Here is a 19,944-nt window from a genome sequence, read left to right as displayed (position 1 = left end):
AGATGAAGAAGCAGAAAAAGAAATATCAAGATCAAATAGAAAAAGAAATTCACGAAGTTATAAATGGAATAGACTTAGACCAATATATCATTGAAGTTATAAATAAAATGGATGATCTCCCCGAATTAGTTTTGTAATTTTTTGGTGAATATATTTTCTTTTTTTTTAGACAACTAAAAAAATGAATAATAATAAGGATGATTTTGATGATATGTTTCCTGGTTTTGGAGAGCTGTTTGAAAAAGATAAGAAATACATCAAAATGAACATTTTTTTTAATTTTAGTTCTTTTATTTGTTCTATTTAGTCATTTTATTTATTTATTAATTCTTTTATATTAAAAAAAAAAGACTAGTGTATTTTTTATTGTTGTGTTTTTTATAAAAATAAATGTTTTTTTTTTCAAATAATAAAAAATGGCAGACAACACATATCCGTGCTGTTTTTGTGACAAAGAATTTACTAAAGAACAACTTATGAATCATCAAATAGAATGTTCTACAGACCAATTCTCACACGAATGTTTTACGGGTAAGAAAAAAGTGCAAAATTTGTTAAACCACGAATGCGATTATGAATTTCTAGACATACAAAAAATATGCTTTTTTTGTAATACCAAAGTAGATAATAAAGATTACTATGAACACTCTGTAATCTGTTATCAATGTTATAAAGAACAACAAAATCAATATTTCCAGCAAATTATTCAAGACGAAAAAAAAAATTTAAATTATTTGAATCTTTCTATTAACCACATCATGAGTGGAATGAAAAATCATCAAGAAATCCTAACTAAACAAATAGTCAACTCAAAAGAAAAAGAGCAAGAAATTAAAAATCTGAAAGAAGAGAATACCAAACTTCATCAAACCCTAGAAGAAATGAACAAAGAAATGACAGAATTAAAAAATCTCTTTTATGACAACATGATGGTTTTAGCAAATCAAGAAGATGTACAAAATCTCAATCAAGAAATAATAAAACTTAATCAAATCGTAGAAGAAAACAGTACAGAATTCTTAACATTAAAAAAATTAATTCAACAACCACAAGTAAAGCAACACCTCTTTAAAGACAAACATATCATCATACTCGATCAAATGAATCTAAGACTGCTATCAGATGAGGCATATTATTCGCAAGCTGTTTACTCACCTGAAGGGTATTATTATCGTATAAAAATATATACTCGAAGCACAAATGTAAACAATGTAGGCATTTTCTTCCAACTCATTCGAAGCGAGCTCGATGATGTTTTAAAATGGCCCTTTGCCAAAAAAATAACTTTTACTCTAAAAAATAATGATAAATTTTTTGCTCTTACTATCACCCACGAAAATTATATTCAAAGTTTAAACGCGAGTTCTTTTGATAAACCTACTGAAAAATACAATGTAGCTGTTGGTTTCCCCAATTTTATTTCACACGAAGAACTAAAACAATTTATTATTAAAAATAATTTATTTACTACGATTACTATTCGTTAATATACTTTTTTTGTAACAAAAAGTTGTCATTTTTTTATGTAATGATTTGTAATCATTAATCATATGTAATAATTTAAATGAAAAAATTTGTTTTTTTAGATTAACTAATAAAAAAATGAATGCAGTTGAAATTTTCAGGCAATTAACAGACCAGCTTACTTCAAACAATGCAGAAGTATTAGATTCATGTTAAGAATTCCATATGGAATCAAAGAAAAATTAAAAAACGCTACAGATGTCATGGAATATATCAAAGATAATGTTATCGAAACCGAAACTGGCAATATTTATGAAAGTTTGGAAAGTAAATTAGAATTTTTGTTTAAAATGTGTGAAACAATTCATGGAATAGAAATTGTTAAAAAATATAAAAATAAAATACCACGTCTACCTACTTATGCAGAAAGCATGGTTAAAAATCTACCACCTGTTTACTCTCCACCAAACACAGTTTATTCAAGTGCTGTCATTGAAGCCAAGCAACAAAAATTTTTCAATTTTTATAACCCTTTACCTGAAGCACCTGAAGCACCTGAATGTGCTCAAGAACCTGTTTTCTACTAAAAACTTTTTTTGGGAAACAAATTATAGTTTTTTTTACTTCTATAGTAAAACTATGACTTCTTTCCCAAACATAACTTTTTTTACTGTATTTTTTTACATTTGCAATTTTTTTTAGATTACTAATTTAAAAAATGGACAGCAACTGGGGCAATATTGGCAACATACGTGAATAAGAATTTACTTCATTTCACTACTTTCTGCATAAACGTAGAAAACAAATGGAACGAGGAAAAAAAGTCAAAAAATTGGACAAAAAACTAAAGAACGTTGCATTTATTAAGAAAACAATCATTCTCACATTAAAAACTTTAAAGACAAAACACTGATTTGGTTTGAACCATGCGAACGACATTTTTCTTATTATCTTTTTCATTATGACGATAGTACATTGGATAACTCGAACAAACCTTTTGTTTACCTTTGAAAAACAATCTCAACTCACCTTGAAAGATTTATGTAAAAGGATTTTGGCACATCAACGAATTCGTTTTGAGTTTGAACAATTACAAAATAAAATCTTTTCTGTATTCGATAAAACCAAACTAAACAGCAAATGGAAAAATAAAGACGAAATTAGATTATTGTTTTACAGCTTTCGAAGACACATCTTTTATGAATGGGTTGTCAAAGAAAAAAAAGATTTATTATTTTTTCATCTTCAAAGACGTTACCTTTACAGATTATTTCATTTACTTTTTACCGAAATATCGTATTTTGCTAATCCACATAAACAACTAGAGACATATTTAATGAAAAAACTATATCATTTAATAATGGATTAAATAAACTGGGCAAAACAACAATATTTTTATATTACAGAACCTTGTTTTGTTCATGTTAATATTGTAAATCAATTTTTTTAATATTTTTTTAGATAACTAATAAAAATATGGAAATCAAAATACAAAGAAAAAGTTTCGAAGAATATGATTTACAATATCAAAAATGAGTATGGTTTTGTCCACACACGAGATTAAGCTTCAAACATGAAAAAGTTCCAACCTTTAAAGAACTATGTAAAAAAAAAATGAGTTATGCTAGAATACTAGTCGAAATTGAAGCATTTTTAAAAAAAAAAGTTTAAAACATTCGTATTCGCTCAATCGTAGATATTTTTGCCAAAAAAAATGTGGAAATTGTCCAAGATGCCAACTTCGAAAATAACTTTTTGTATTTTTTTTATTTAGAAAATATATTTTTTAATACCAATTGTTTTTTTTATTCCTTATTTTATTGCTTTTTTTTCCTATTTTATTCAACTTTTTACTAACATTTTTTTTTTTTAGATATAAAAAAATGAATAATAATAATGAATGGGTGCTCAACGAACCACCTTTTGAAATCCAAATAAAAAACGTAAAGTTAAAAAGACCACTCCGAGGGCTCAATTTTAAAACATGTTTCAAACTGGAAATTGGGAAAAAACACTTGCTTATAAACAAGAAGTCAAGAAAGTCCTCAAGAAAGTCCTCAATAAGGAAGAAGTGTTATGTGACGTACCTAATAAACTCGCCAATAAAGAAAAAGAGTGGTTATGTGACGCACCACTTTTCGATTGTAACTTATTTTATGAATAAAACTTTTTTTATTTTTTTTTAGCTAACTAATACAATGTCTGGAAATTCTAATTGTCTAGTGATGAAAAGAATTGTTTGTCATGCGAAGAAGCACTATTCGTATTGGAAATATCAACTAAATTTAACAAACCATTTGTAGAAGAACTCGATATATATAATCACTACATCACGATTGGAAAACAAGTTTACGCAAACCTGACTTTTGAAAATTTCGTGAAAAAGAACTACCCTAATTTTAGAGAAGAAAAAAAATCTGTATTGTAACATTTTTTTTATTGTAACAGTTTTTTATATGAATAAATTTTTTTTACACCTGAACCTATATTTTATCTGCGCGCGCATCAGTCTCCATTTTTTTTTACAATAAAAATTTTTGTCCATTTTTTATTTGCCCCCTTCTTTCCCGTCAATTGATGAACCATTTTTTATTTGCCCCCTCTTTCCCGTCAATTGACGAACACCCTCCGTGTCAACAAATGGTTTCTTAAATCTTAAAAAAAGGGTTCTTAAATCTTGACACAATATTCCAACATACAGTTTTTTATCATAAATTTTTTTACACGTGACAAAAATTTTTTATTTGCTTATTCCCCCTCACTCGCGCATTATTAAAATTCCTAACATTTTTTTATTCCCTCCTCACTATTTTTACCTCCACTTGACGATGGCCCCTCACTTGACGACGCCCCCCTCTCAACTATTAACACTTGACGTGTCAGCAAATGGTCTCTTAACTCTTAACAAATGGTCTCTTAAATCTTGACACACTTTTCTAACATTCATATATCATCAAATAACTATAATTGTCCCTCGATTGTTCAAATATTGTAACAAATAAAACATTTTTAGTCAAAGTATTTTAGTTAAAGTATTTTAGTTAAAAAAGTATCTTATTAAGTTGTGGTATAATTACGTTGTGTTGTCTATCCTTTTATAATCTTTTCTTTTTTAATTATTCTAGAGACACAGTAATGTGTGCTTACGAATATCTTATGTTGTACGCTATTCTTATTGTATTTTGTGTTGGTAGAACTAGGTTGTTGTAGCTATTTTTTTGTATTTTCTGTAATATTATTATCCTAATTCTACTAACAATAAAATGCAAGTAATACTTTTGTAATTAAAAATTTTAGTTTTTTTTTCATATTCTTTTTAGGTATTTGCAGGCTTTACTTGACTGGTACCTGCTGTGTTGAGACAGATTTTAAAAAGAACATAACTGATGTTAATGCAGTCTTTATGTCGTTAACTATAAACAATGACATTGCTGATAGGGAGTCAAACTTAAAATATTATTTATACATTTGTATTTAACTTTTTAGATAATATACCAAGTTATTAACGTGTTTTTATTGTTATAAATGATTTAACTACTAATAACCCGTATTACGGGTTGCTTACTGCTAGTATATAGGATTAGCCTTGCATTAAACTAATGCGCATTTGTTTGACCTAAATTGACCTAATTTGTTGACCAAAAGATGGCGTCGAATTGACAATGTTTACATCGTGACGTCAATCGAACACCATCTATGTATGTTTAATGCATTTGTTTTTATTTATATTTATATTTAATTTTAATAAAAACAAACAAACAACCTTTTTTATTCCATGAAATGTTCACACTGTGTAAAGTATGGCATCTTTTAAAATTGTGTTTACAATATAAATGTCTTTTTCAGTAATTCAATATTTTGGAATAAACTGAACACGATAATCAGTTATCAAACAATTCTTACGAGTTCATTACAACCTCATAAACAACTAGCAAATTATTTAATCATTTATATCTATATTTTGACTTGTTTTCAGCAAAGTTTTCTCTTAAAAATTAAAGTTCCGCGCAGAACATAACAATGTTAACCAAGATGGCGGCAGACTTTCAAAACTCGCTTCATCGCGTTTTATATAAAGTATATACTAAGACGTCTCCTTGGGTTGAATAATTTTATTTGTTCCCGTGGCTAATCTTTTTCCGCTAGCTTGAACATTAAAAGAAAATTAAAACAAAATCTTAGTAAAAATTATTATTTTTCTTGCATTAAGAAAAACAATAACTTTTACAGCCACGTTTCTTAAAAATTAATTAAAAGAAATTTATTTAAACCGCAACAAACGCTTTGAATTCCAAAATAAACAATATAAATACAGTTAATTCCGTTTAACTCGAACCTCCAAGGAACCAAGGAAAATGGTTCAACTTAACGAATATTTGACTAAACCGAATTCCTGTTAAGTCGAACCTCGGCTGAAATGAGATATTATTTCAGGTTAATTTTCTTTTTTCAATGCTAAAGTATATATACATTAAGTTTACACTGTTATATTAATGTTTTAATAAAAGAAGCTACGGATTGTATTCACCAGTACAGTCAAAAGGTAACAGCGAAAAGTTTTAGCAACACAACTAATTTATTAGAAAAATTGCGTCAAAAAGGTAGTGGCTTTTTATGTAGAAATTAATCAGACTATAAAATAATGGTTTTTTAATGGTTTTTTATCATGATTTACCTTGAACCAGTTTTATTAAAGCTTTATACAACGTCTGATAACGATCTACTTTATTCACATCTAAACTTTGTTTACAAAAAAATAAAGAAATTATTAGACTATAGTTATTATTGTTTTAAATGGAATGACACAATTTTTTGGAATTAACTGTATTTATATTGTTAAATTAATTTTAACTTATCCCTAATAACATAGTCAACACAACTACTGAAGAAATTACAAAAATTGTCATCAATATCGTGATGCAATATAGATGAATTTAAAAGAGATAGAGATAACAACAAAAACTTATTTATGGAAATTAAAATGGACAAGAATCTAAAATGGAGGAAAAATATACAAATTGGTTTTTAATTTAATAAATAATATTTTTTAAATTTATTTTTAAGGTGGTGAAATTCATACTGACGTTATTACTAGTGTTGAGACGTGTAAAAAAACATATTTTTGTTGATTGAAAACATGGTTAAGATCGAGAATAGGCCAAAATCGATTAACGGGATTGGCTGTGCTGCCAGTTCACAAGCATATTTTTATATCCATTGATAATATAATTGACAAATTTTCTAAAATGAAATAGAGAAATATAGACTTTGTTATTTAAGTATTTGACTTTCAACCTTATATTGGTATATATTTTGTAAGTAAATAAAAATTATAGTATCAAATTGAGTTGAATTAGATATTTATTTAACATTAACAATTAGATATTTATTTAATTTAATCTATATACATATATATATATATATATATATATATATATATATATATATATATATATATATATATATATATATATATATACACATTGATAGATAGATAATGTTGAATAAATATCTAATTTAACTCAATTTGATACTTTTATTTTTATTTATTTACGCGAAAGGCAAATGAGTCACAGGAAAAAAGCTATATAGGTAATCAACTGTAAATTATTTTTAGTTAGCATTGAAGAAAAACTAGTTTCGCCCCCACCCCTCCCGATTGTCTCAAATTAAATACGCCCTTTTAACAGAATAAAGTTTAATCAATTCAGCTTAAAGTAGGGAGGTTAGTCACGTGATTTTTTATCACGGAAAAAAAACTTTTGGTTTTATATTGAAAAACTTCGTCCAAAATACGAAGGAAATGATTTTATGTAGGTGTCGAAGAATAAAATCTCATGAAAATTAATTATATACATATATATATTGATGTATTATTTTTCAGAAAAGGACGTAGAACATTTATTTATGTGATGCAGTTTTCTCTTGAACTGAAAAAGTTATTCTCTTTTAAATGATTCAATTTTGTGTAAATACCAGTAAATTAATATAGTTCATTTGGAATCACGTGAAATTAGGTTCTGCAGCTAATTATTTGTTATGTACATAATTTTTTGATTTAAAAAAAAGTTATATAGGGTGGGTTTTTTGTTTTCTTTAAAGTGATTTTTAGAAATACCCCCGTTTTATTAAGCGCACTGCGCTTAACTAAGTGATAACTTTCTGCGGAATTCTTAGTCACTCTACCATTCAATCTTCCATATGGAAATTTTTATTGAACATTATTATACTTACATTTTTGTGCATTAATACTGATATTGATATAGTATGACTTTGGTTGATATATCTAGCTGAACTTTTTTGATCAGTATTTATTATTAACTTTCAAAACATGATTTACTGAAGACTTGAGTAAATATAAACTAAATATACGATTAGAAACAAATTAATTAAGTGAAGTAATTTGTTTCTAATTTTATATTTAGGTAAATATTTGTAGTCAGTAAATAAATAAAACTAATTATTAACTAATAAGTAGATAGAAAGTTTTAAAGTGTTGTTAACGAAATCATCTGTATATTTATCATTAAGTTTTTTATTATTTTAACTAACCTGTAAGTTTTATATATAACATTGTATATATTATTTAAAACTTACTTCATTGTAACAGTGAATCTTAACATCATACCTAAATTGATATCAATAAATTTAATTAACTATAACTTTATTTGTTTATCAAAATAATGATTGTTTTGATAAACAAATAACCTTATAGTTCGTTAAATTTTTGGATATCATTTTAGGTATGATGTTTAGATTGATTTAAATTTATATATTTTCTTGACTTAATTTATAAAAAAATAGTTTAGATAAAATGCTTAATGAAGAAATTTATAATTGGTATTTAACGTTAAAAGATACCTCTAACAATGCATCATATTGTAAATTTTGCAGTGATTTTAATGTTCAGCTCCTCTGCTATGAAAAACAATTAGCTACAAAGATAAATAGATTAGTTGATAATATCAGAAAATTAAAGAAACAACGCAAAAATAAAAAGTTGGGTTTGTTATTAAGTGAAGCCTTTATTCCACCTGTGACAAATATTCCTAATAATACATCTATTAGTTCTGAAGTTTGTAAAGAAACAATTCTTATCAGTGAAAACAAAATGCTCAAAAATCAAAATAAAAATTTAAAAAGGAAACTTGAATCGATGATGGATTTAGAATTGGATTATTTTAAGCATCTAAAGGATTTTGAGGATATGTCAAGCAATCTGTAAATACTTATTTCAAAAACTCTTTAATTGAACGTGAACTAAACAATGTTAAAAAACTTTATTGTGAAAAAGAAGAAAAGCTCAATATTATTGAAAACAAATTAGAACTATTAAAGTCCAAAAATAAATCATTTAATGTTAAAAATTTAAATAAAAAAATAAAATATCCTAATACTCAACTGGAAACTAAAAAAAATGAAATAAATTTATTAAATAATGAAACAAAATATAAAATATCGCAATTAAAAAAAAAAAAAAAGAAGATATTACTTCAGTTCTTGAAAATTCCGATATAAACATTTCTGAATTAAAAACGAGAAATAAAGCTGCAAAAAAAGTGAGTCATTTGAAAATTATTTTGCAAAAAAAAACCAATTATATTAATGACTGCAATATGAAAGATGTTATAAGTTTAGAGGATGAAGTTGTTTCGTTATGTAATAAGACAAACATTTTAAACGAGGAGAATTAAGAACTTCAAAAATTGGTTTCTTTGTTAGATGACAAGGAAGTAATAACATTTGAAGATGGCAGATACAGCGATGACATTCGAGAAACTATCATGAAACTTCTTTCAATGAACGTAAGTATGAATAGTGTCAACGGAGTCATAAAAGTAGTATTAAACAAACTAACAAAAAAGAACATATCTAGGCTACCATCAGCGGCTGTAAAATGTAGGTTAATGCAGGAAGCTTCAATTTTAGGTCAATTTCAAGTTGCTGAAGCAATGCTTGAAAATAATTTGACAAATAAAAACTCTAATATAGGCAATTGTTTGCATGATGATGATACTCAAAAATACCTTAAGCATTATCAAAGTTTTCAAATTGCTACAACCACTGGGAAAAATTTATCTTTTGGTTAGTCAGAAGTGGTCAGAAAAGATGCGGCAACTGTCTTACAAAACTTTAATAATATAGTAGATGACATTTGTGACGTTGGTAGCAACTCAGCCACTGAAAAAGAAATTAATTTTGCTAAGTTAATAACATCAATTAAATCAACAATGTCTGATCTTTCTTCAGTTAATCCTCTTTTTAACTCACAGTTAAAAACATTAGGAGAACAACTTTTGCCGATTGCAATTAATAACTGGAATTTGCTTTCTTCAGATGTCAAAGACAATATGAAGGACATAAGTAATTTTTTTCTGTAAACTTCATTTGCTCGCTATTTTGAATCTGAAATTGATAAGGTTTTGAATTCTTTTGAAAAAATTCTGCTTCAAAATGATTTTGAAACTGTTTTTGCTTTTAGTGGTAAAGAATGTGGTGCTGTAAGGTTAGTTCGTACCACATGTAAGGCATTTCATTCAAGGGGTAGTGAGAAAGTTGGTTTTGCATCATGGTTTATTTCTTTTCTTTCTCCTCGTAATCATAAATCCATTTATCCATTTATTCGAAATCGTTTTAATATTTTATATTACAATGCAGATGCCCTATACTATCATAAGGATGCTATAACAGAATTTCTCAATGCTTGGCCTAACCCTAATAATTTATTAAAGGCAATTAGAGAAGACATCACAAATCTTGTATTCATTACTGAAGTTTGTGCATTAGGTATTGTTGACAAACTATTTACTGGCCCAATATGGCGAACTATCGAATCACTTGATAGTATTTTATTTTTAAACCTCTACCTACTTCGCTCAAAAATTAGACTTTCATCACTTGTATGGATGCATCTTCTTTATCATTTGCTAATGGAAATATTTTTGAGGATACTAATCTTCTTCATCAAGATGTGGTTTACACCAAACTGTTTAAATGCGCTCAAAATGATGGATTTGATTGTTTAACTGTGCAATCACTTGAAATTATTTTCCATGCGATTCTTGTTATTTTGGAACGTCAGTGTGCTGATCAGTTACCAGGTAGTAAATATTGGAATCCATCTAACTCAGTTTCTGAAGCTATTTCTAATGTCCCTGTCACTAACAAAGCATCAGAAAGTAACTTTGCCATTTTGGATTCAATGGTTCGCACAAAACCCTATGCAAATGTTCAAACTATCCAGGCTTTGACAATGTGGTCTCAGAACCAAATATTAGAATGGCTTAATGGTAAAACAGATGAAGAAAGAAAACAATTACTTGAATGTTCAAGAACTAAAGTAACATTAATGAAAAGCAAATATGACGAAAGAAAAGAAGCTCTTAAAAAAGATAAAGCTATGCACCTTCTAGCAAAGCAAGAAGAAAAAAATCGAGAAGAAATTAAACTACAAAATAAGAAAGTTGCAGCTTGTAATGATTTGATAAATTTAAATGTAAGGGCATGGATATCATTAGAGGAAGCAGAGAAAACAGTTTCTAATATAGAAGAGACATTGAAATCAAAAGTACTTCTTGCTCAACTTAACTTTTATCGCATAATCTTAGATGTCAATTGTGACAAAACAATTTTTGTAAAACAAAGGTAGAAGGAAGCAAAAGAATAAACTTGTCTTACTAATATAAGTAATATTTAAAGCTTCGTAAAATACGCGATGCAGCTGTTGAAAACAAAAAGAAGAATTAATAGAAAAAATTCAAGATCCAAGACTAAACAAATTAATAGAGCAACAAAAAAAGCACTCCTTATCAAAATTTATTAACAATCCATCTGATTTTGTAGGTTTTTCTATACAACATCGTGTTAGAGAAGAAGATGCTCATGAAGTATCTTGGGAACATGCGCAAGTGATTCAAATTGATCAATTAAATGGTATACGAACTACATAGCTTGTTAAGTATGATAACGAACCTGATAAAGTATGGTCATTTCCTTTATTAATTGGTTTTGAAAAAGGTAATCTTATTCTTTGTATCTAAGATTGCAAGGTAATTTTATTTAATGTAAATTTAGAATAATGTTACACTATATATTAATCTTATTTATTTTATTGTTATGTTCCCATAAAGTGTTTTCACTGCATTTGAGTTCAGTGGCTTTTTTCTTTATAAATAGTATGAATCATATCTGGTATGTTTATCTGTACCAATTTTGTTTATTTATTATAGTTTATTTGCAGCTTAACTGCACATTATTATTAATAAAAAAAAAAAAAAAAAAAAGCTTATGCAAAAATACTATTACTTTTACATGAACTGCCTATCAAGTAAAGGAAATAATTGAGAAATGGAGGGCTAACCTTAGGCTAATTTACTATTACTTTTAAATGAACTACCTATCAAGTAAAGGAAATAATTGAGAAATGGAGGGCTAACCTTAGGCTAATTTACTATTACTTTTACATGAACTGCCTATCAAGTAAAGGAAAGAATCCAGAAATTGAGGGCTAACCTTAGGCAACATGACAGCTCACTGATGGAGTGCAAAGTCCTATGGCTTACCTTCTCATTGGTGCACTTTGTTAAGTAAGTTGGACAAATTTGTCTAATTTATGAACGGAATAGCCAAGGCAAATTATGTATAAAATTGCATAAATTTACAGATATGATGTCTGCAAAGTTTTGAATGGTTTTTGAAAATTGAAATTTCTTTGTTCAAGTAATTTGCAGCATATAGTCAAACTTGGGTACATTAATAGTGCGATAATTTATTTCGAAGAAAAAAAGGTTTAAGACATCTTTAAAAAATTTAAGACAAATAGATAGATAAGATAATCCGTATAAGTATTTCCATGACTGTTAATCTATGTTATTATGACTGTTTATTTCCATGACTGTTAATCTATATTAATTACATATCTGTTAATCTATGTACTCTCAATTCCTAATACAAGAGGGAGGGGGGAAATAAAAGTGTGGGTGGGGAGTTTAGTCAAAATTTAAAATACGGGGGGGAGGGGGTGGGGAGTTTCAGAATTTAAACTGAAAGTTTTATTACTTATCAGTAACTAGTATATATTTTTTAATTTTTAAAGCTGATTTTCACTGATATTTTTTTTTAGTTCTAAGATATAATTTTTTGTTAATAGCAAGTAAAAATTAATCAACGAGAGGAGGGTCTTAATAAGCTTAGGGTGGGTGGCAAAGTTTCTCAAAAATTAATAAACGCCCCCCCCTTCATCCTTCAATTATGGACTCGAGAGTACACAATCAAATAAAGCCAAACATAATAAAATAGAACAATTCAACGAGTTTTTCATTCATTGTTTTCAAAATTTTCAAAAAAGTTAAAAGCCCTAACCCTATTAAAAAATAGAAATTTATCGTAGATCTTTTATCTACGATAAATTTATCCATAAGATATTATCGTAGGTGCTGAAAACAATAAATTAGTCGAAACAGTAGACTATAAGCGGTTAAATCTCTTTTTGAATTTATAATAGTACTGAAATTATTAACAAGTTGTTGACTAAAATCTTTTTTGTTTGTGTAAAAATAAATTTTAGATTTATGTTTATTTTGTACTTATTTTGACGTTTTATTTGGGTCTACGTTGTTCAATTGATAATTTATTAAAGAAAAATTAAACTAATTTATTGTAATAAAAATAATTTAAGTTAAGATTTATCATAAAAGTTTTGTTACGCCTAACGTATTATAAACTAAAACATTTGAATTTATTTTGTACAAAAAAATTTAAAACATACTCAAACATATTATACTGTTAATTGACTAATTCATGGCACGTCTGCGTTAACCCGCCAAAAAATTCTACTAATGAATTGTTCAAATAATTTGGATTTACAATTTAATTTCTAATAAAAATTTATTATAAGTTAGTTTACGCAACTTTTTATGCAATAAAAGTGCCAAAAATTTAGCGAGGTACTTTAAGAAAATATTTTATAAAAAGTCTATATGAATTGAAAATAATTAAACACGCATATCTTTGGAACTAAATAAGCTACAGAGGTGGTTGAAACTTTTTTGAAATTGAAATATAATAAGGAATATAATGTATTTAAAATAAAAAATATTTACATTCGCTATAAATATTGCCTAATATCCCTACATAAAGGTAAACCAGAGTATCAGCGAGCTGCGGGTTGAAAACTGCTTTCTGAAGAACCAAATATTACGTAAGCTCACTGAAGTGAGCTTAGGTTTTAAGAGTGAACTATTTTCTGATTTAATATCTGCTTCAAAATCACCTCCGAAATCTTTTTATAAGTCGAGTTTAGTTGATAAACAAGTTTAGATGATTTTTAATAATGATTTTTAATAACGATTTTTATTCAAAATTCGACCTAGTACTTATAAAAGACACTAAAAGAAGAAGTCTATTTTTAAAGAAACAAGATCAACGTTAGATCTGAAATTATTATATCAATAACAAAAAGTGCAGTGTATCGTGAAGATACCGATTTCGCTTTTAATGTTACAAAAAATAATATTTGCAATAATTGCTTAATAATAATGACAGTAAAAAACTATATTCTTTTTTGCTACATGATGAAAAAAAGTAACAATAATGATGACGTAACAATAATGATAACGTAACAACAAAGATGACGTAAACATTATTTTATGTTCTGATGACACTTACCACAAACAGGAAGTTCAAACATGAATCAAACACACACATAAATCGTAAAAAATTAACAAGCTCAAAAGATTCTTTAAATAAATGTTTAAAAAACTCGGCAAATTTTTAAAAAAATTTCATTATTTAGTGAAAATCAATCTAAGAGTATACACAAAAACAATATAACAGTAAAAACATTTGTCAATAACAAAACAAAACATAATTGTTTCTGCTCGGGCAATTCCGCCGCCAACCTCAAATCATATTAAAAATAAAAATAAAGATTTTAATTTTATTTATTGCACTTTAAAAAAAAATTGGACTACGTAAAGATTCAGCAATAAAAATCGAACAAATACCAGTTTTAAAATTTACAAAACTGCCTTCAATAGAACTAAGTTAGACAAGATAGACTTGTAACTCCTAAAAACTCTCACTTTCCGAAGTTGAAAAGTATTTATATTATGCTTGAAAGATCCATTAATGAACGAATACAATTAAACAAGTTATATAAAGAAAAAAAAGAAAAATGAACTTCTTCAAAATATAAAATCAGCGCTTCCGTCTTCTTTGCAGAGGAAGCAGGGTTAGATGTCTCAACCACACTAAGTGCTTTAAAAAGAGAAAAAAACATTTATGTCATATGGAGCGATGGTAACGATAGCAACCAAAAACGAATAAACCAACAAAACAAATTTGATTTAAAACTGTTTCTACATCAAATGTTCATTAGTTATAAAAAAATAACAATTAAATTATAATTTAACATAACCTCTTTACCTAACAAGTTTGAAAAACGAATAATTATTTTTTAAAATAAAATAGACATTCAATACTTACAAAAACTAAACTAGATTCCTCCTACTAAATATTGTAATTTTTGGTTGGAAATATCCCATTCCATATAGGAAAGACAGAGATAAAAATGGAGGTGGAATACTTAGTATATGTTTAGCTAGACCTATATAGTAGGATTTATTCTAATTTAACTTTAATGATGACAAAAACGGTATATATACTGAATTTAATTTACGGCGATCAAAATGGCTACTATTAGGAACATACTACCCTTGAGTCAAGATGATAGTTATTACTTACTAAACATTTTTCAATTGATTTTTATTCGCTAAAATACGATAAGTTTATACTTGTTAGTGATTTTAATATGCAAGACTAAGAAAAATGTTTATCAGAATTTTTGAAGTATTACAATGTAAAGAATATTTTCAATGTTAATACTTGTTTCAAAAACGTAAATATATATTTTTTTTTCATTTTTTGCCGTATAAAAATATAAATACAACCAATATTTCCAATATACAGATGCCCGGGGCAAGAAGAAGACACAATTTGTCTTATCGCCAAGCCCCGAGATAGATTCCGTAAAAATTAATAATTTCGTATAGAGTATATAAATGTTACCAATATATAAGACTTTATTTTAAAAAGATAAAACAAAAACAAAAAGTTACAGGGTCATAAAAAAAATTTAAAAAAAAAAAAAATTTCTTTTAAAGTAGTAAAATAATCAATAAAAAGTAAAATAACAAATTCTAAGAAATAAATATTAAATAAATAAGTATATAAAGATTAATATAAAATTGCACTAAGTAAAACTTGCAATAAAATAAAAAATAAAAAAAAAGGTTTTTAACCAGAAATTGAACCTTTCCAATTATAAAAAATATATATATATTTATATATTTTTTTTTGTTATTTCCCTCCTCAAGGCCGATAAAGAAACCACAGATGAGGAGGCTACTTAATAGTGGTTATAACCCTCTCTCAACTCTATAACTCCAAAACACAAACCTTGAAAAACAAGGCCGCTGCGCGGAGAAACAAGTTGAGCGTGGTACTACCAGGGATATGGTGGGGATCTAACTCGGAACCTCTCGCTTATGAGGCAAGCGCTCTACCACTACACCACTACCGCATATATATATATATATATATACATATATATATATATATATATATATATATATATATATATATATATATATATATATATATATATATATATATATATATATATATATATGTATTTAAGCATGCTTCAACCAAATCCATAAAAGGGTTGACAAAGATAAACTTTAAACTAAATCGAAAAAACTTTTCTGTGTCACCCGAAAAAGTCAAGCACTCCATCTCTAACTAGGAGCATTTGCTTCAATTTAACTTTATTAAAAATGTTTAGTGTTGTTCTTTTATTAACTTTATACATAAAAATTAAAAGATGAAAAACTTTTATTTGGTAGACATTGAGTATATTCAGCTTTATAAATAGTTCTCTGGAGTGAGTTAAACGGCCAACATTAGATATTATTTTCATTGCATGTTTTTGTTTATTGAAAAGTTTTTTAATTTTGTTTTGATTTGTGCTACACCAAGCAATGTTTGCGTAATTCAGATAACTATGAACAAAGGAGAAGTATAACAATTTTAAACTGGTTTGATTTAAAAATGGCCTTGCTTTATAAAATAGGTTAATATTTCTTGAGATTTTGTTTTCAAGATAATGCATATGATTAAATACTGCTTATATTAAATATGTTAAATAATAAACAGTTAAATAATAAAAATATAAAAAACAAATGAATTTGGAAGTTATGCGCTATTTGAAAGTTTTTAGCAGATCTTTGGCATTACAAAGACTAGTCATAGCTATCGATAACAGGAAAACATGTATCGGATCTTTTAATTTTAGATGCATTAAAAAAGCTTGATCTTGCAAAGCAAAAAGGGAAAACCTTCACCCTGGTTAAGTGTTTTGAAAAGCAAGATTTTTGGAAAATCAACAAAAATTTGGTCGTTCAGATAAAGACGAACACGCCCTACAAGAGCCTCATAATTGTATAAAAAAAAGTTTTAGCTTGATTCTTGAGAAGTCGACACTGCAAGTGTTGCTTGACAATATTCCTATTCGTCTATATGCTAAAGATTCTCATCAAAAGCTTTATGAAGTCTCAATAACATTCTAGAAAGACTTTTTTAATTCGTAATGTAGTGTTTTCACCTTTTGGTTAAAAATTTTTGGAAACTCAATTTGTTTTTACTTATCTTAAAAAGTTAGTGCTACAAAATGACCTGATAACTCAAACATTTACTAAATCATTTAATTTTCTTGGTTTCTTGGAGTTTTGAGATATCGGGAATTCGGTGAAGTTTCTATATTAAATATTCAAGAGCTTGTTAATGTAATTTTTATTTTAGCAATAAAAGACTTCAGCTCATCAGGTCCTACTGCTAATTTTTATCTTTTATAATAATTACACCTTTACTTTTTTTGCCTTCTGGGTAAAGCTTTTGTATAATTTCTGGCTAAACTGATGTGCTAATATCTATACTCTTTAATAAATAATGTAATCGTGACTTGCCATAAGCATTTTAATCATTAGGTAGAGTACTTGTACAAGCAGTTTTATTGATTTCAAGTCTTATACAGGCTTCAACTTTAAAAAGTAGAGCTGCAATATGACTGCAAGCTGATCCAAATCTAAAACATAAGTTAATTAAAACTTAGGTTTTCATTACATTAGTTATTATTTCTAAATAATCATTTTAAATTATCATAATTAATATAATTCTAGTATAATATAATCATAATACAATCCTATTTAATAATAATAATAAAATTTTATGTAGTTAAAAAAACCAAACTTAATGGGTATATTAACTTTAATAGTTAAAGTTAACAAACCCATTTTATATTACAATTGCTTAAGTAAATATACCCAGCAACATAACTGCATTTTCCATTTAAAATATATCCTTTGGATTAATGAGCATAAATCCAAACATAATACATTGCTGTTTTTTTACATTGTCTTTGACTTGGTAAGACCTAAAATAACAATATTAATTTGATTTAAAATTTATTGTAGTCATATATTATAGTTTTATTTTAGATTTTACTAAAACTGTTTTTTATCTTTGTTTTTAAAAGGACAAAACTCAGACTCTTCATTTAAATCAGCATAAAAAACATCTTGCAAATGTCCACAGACAAAATAGTTAAAAGCCTCAAAGGATTTATACGCTTTAATATTTTCTCTGCTATATAAACTTTGTGTTTCTACTAATTATGTGTATATATCACCATAACTGACTTCAGGAAACAAACTAACATTGTTTTTTCGAAATTTCTCTTCAATACCATAAGGATCGGGAAGCAAAGCATTATTTTCTAATGTCAACTTCTTCAAAAAAAATTCTTTGTCAGGATTAGCAAGAGAATAGAAGTAAGAAGGCATGGTTTAGATGAAACTTTATTAAGTCGTCTGAATTAGAATTCTTGTTAGTTTTATTATTTTGATACCCACTACTGCTCATGCGCTTAATTTGTAAACATTCGCAACTGGGTGCGGATTCACAACACTTTCGTAAGCCTAAAATTTGCATAAAGTTTGCGTAAGTTTTGTTTAAGTTCAAAGTTACGCTAAGTGGTATTCACAAACCTTGCGAAAACAAAAACTTACGAAATTCCTAAGTTTTTACGTACGTTATTACTTACGCAAAAAGTCTAAAAAATGCAATTCACAACATTTTCCTAAAAAGTGCTCAGCAAATTTTACGCGAGAAAAGTTACGTCTGCTATTTTCTGACTTAAATTTGGCGTAACTTTAAATCATCTAATAATATTTAAAAATGGTTTTTATTATTATAAAACGTTTCAGATTTTGTTTGTTATTGCCAATAAAATATAATTTTATCTTAATTTTATACTGCTATGCGTTAAGTTATTTATTTAAATAACATAATTATATATATTTTTTTAACAACAACAACAATAGCAGAATATTTACCAAAAATTTAGATGTACTGCATAAACTTATTTTATAAAACTTGTTTAAGTTTTATAAAATAAGTTAAGTTAATTTAATAACTAGTTATTGTCATACTTCAAAACTATATGATGTATTCATACTATATTCACTTATGGTGCAAATCTATGCTATACTATCATACATATCATAATATTATTCAAGTATATACTTTAACTTGCATAACTAGCATAAAGAGAGAGTCTCATATTTTCACAAATATTTTCACTCTCTCTGTGTGTGAGAGAAAATATTTGTCCTAACATAGATACCATATTCACAAAAATATGTAATCAATTCATTAGTTTTTCAAATATCTACAATTTTTTTATTTATAAATGTGAAAAAGACTACTTTAAAATATAATAATTCTAAAATTATCTCTGGGTAATCAGGCTATTGAAGTAAAAAAGTATTCTAACCTAAATATTAAACTTGCTTTGAATAATGATGCTATGTTTTTTGATAATTTCAGTTATTCAAAGGTATTAACAATATTAAGATTATTTTGAATAATAATGCTCTGTTTTTAGTTTTTTCAATTATCAGCAGATTATTAATATCTATGGATAATTTAAATTTTTAAAAAAAATAGCATTGTTTTTTAAAGCCTAATTTCTTGGTAAATAATATTGTTTTTGCAAATAAGAAACTTATTCTGTAATAGTTTAAATTGTTTTGATAGATCTTTTTTTTGTATTGCTATATGAAATCTCATTGTTGTAGTTTGTTATTGCTAAGAGCAGAAATTCCATAAAAAGTTCCTTGATCCAACAGTTAGTCCAAATGGAGCGCTTTTCACAATTCAATAGAGTTATTATCTGTTGCTGTTGAAAATAGTATTACAACTTCTGAGATGACAGCATATTATTTATGCTGGTTGTAGCTATTAGACTGTACTGTATTTGGTGTCTTGAAAACCTACTACAATACTTGTTGTTGTGATTTAATCAATACTTGCTCTGTCAAAGAGTCAAACTTTTTTATACTGCATGTACCTGATTCACAT

General features: G+C 26.7%; 1 protein-coding gene across 1 annotated transcript; it reads left to right on the top strand.

Annotated features, from left to right (window-relative positions):
- The first annotated feature begins 416 nt into the window (after window positions 1–416).
- Window positions 417–1,487, top strand: LOC136085743 (TNF receptor-associated factor 5-like). Its single transcript, XM_065807115.1, has one exon. It carries the CDS (start codon window positions 417–419, stop codon window positions 1,485–1,487), a length of 1,071 nt encoding a protein of 356 aa, XP_065663187.1.
- Window positions 1,488–19,944: the final 18,457 nt, after the last annotated feature.

This window comes from Hydra vulgaris, chromosome 10 (genome assembly GCF_038396675.1).
Source record: "Hydra vulgaris chromosome 10, alternate assembly HydraT2T_AEP".
Lineage (NCBI taxonomy): Eukaryota > Metazoa > Cnidaria > Hydrozoa > Anthoathecata > Hydridae > Hydra > Hydra vulgaris.
Note: the sequence above shows the minus strand (reverse complement) of the source record. Positions and strands in the feature narration are given on the sequence as shown.

Coding starts and splice junctions, on each gene's coding strand:
- LOC136085743 (XM_065807115.1), top strand. CDS start 417: ATGGCAGACAACACATATCCGTGCTGTTTTTGTGACAAAGAATTTACT.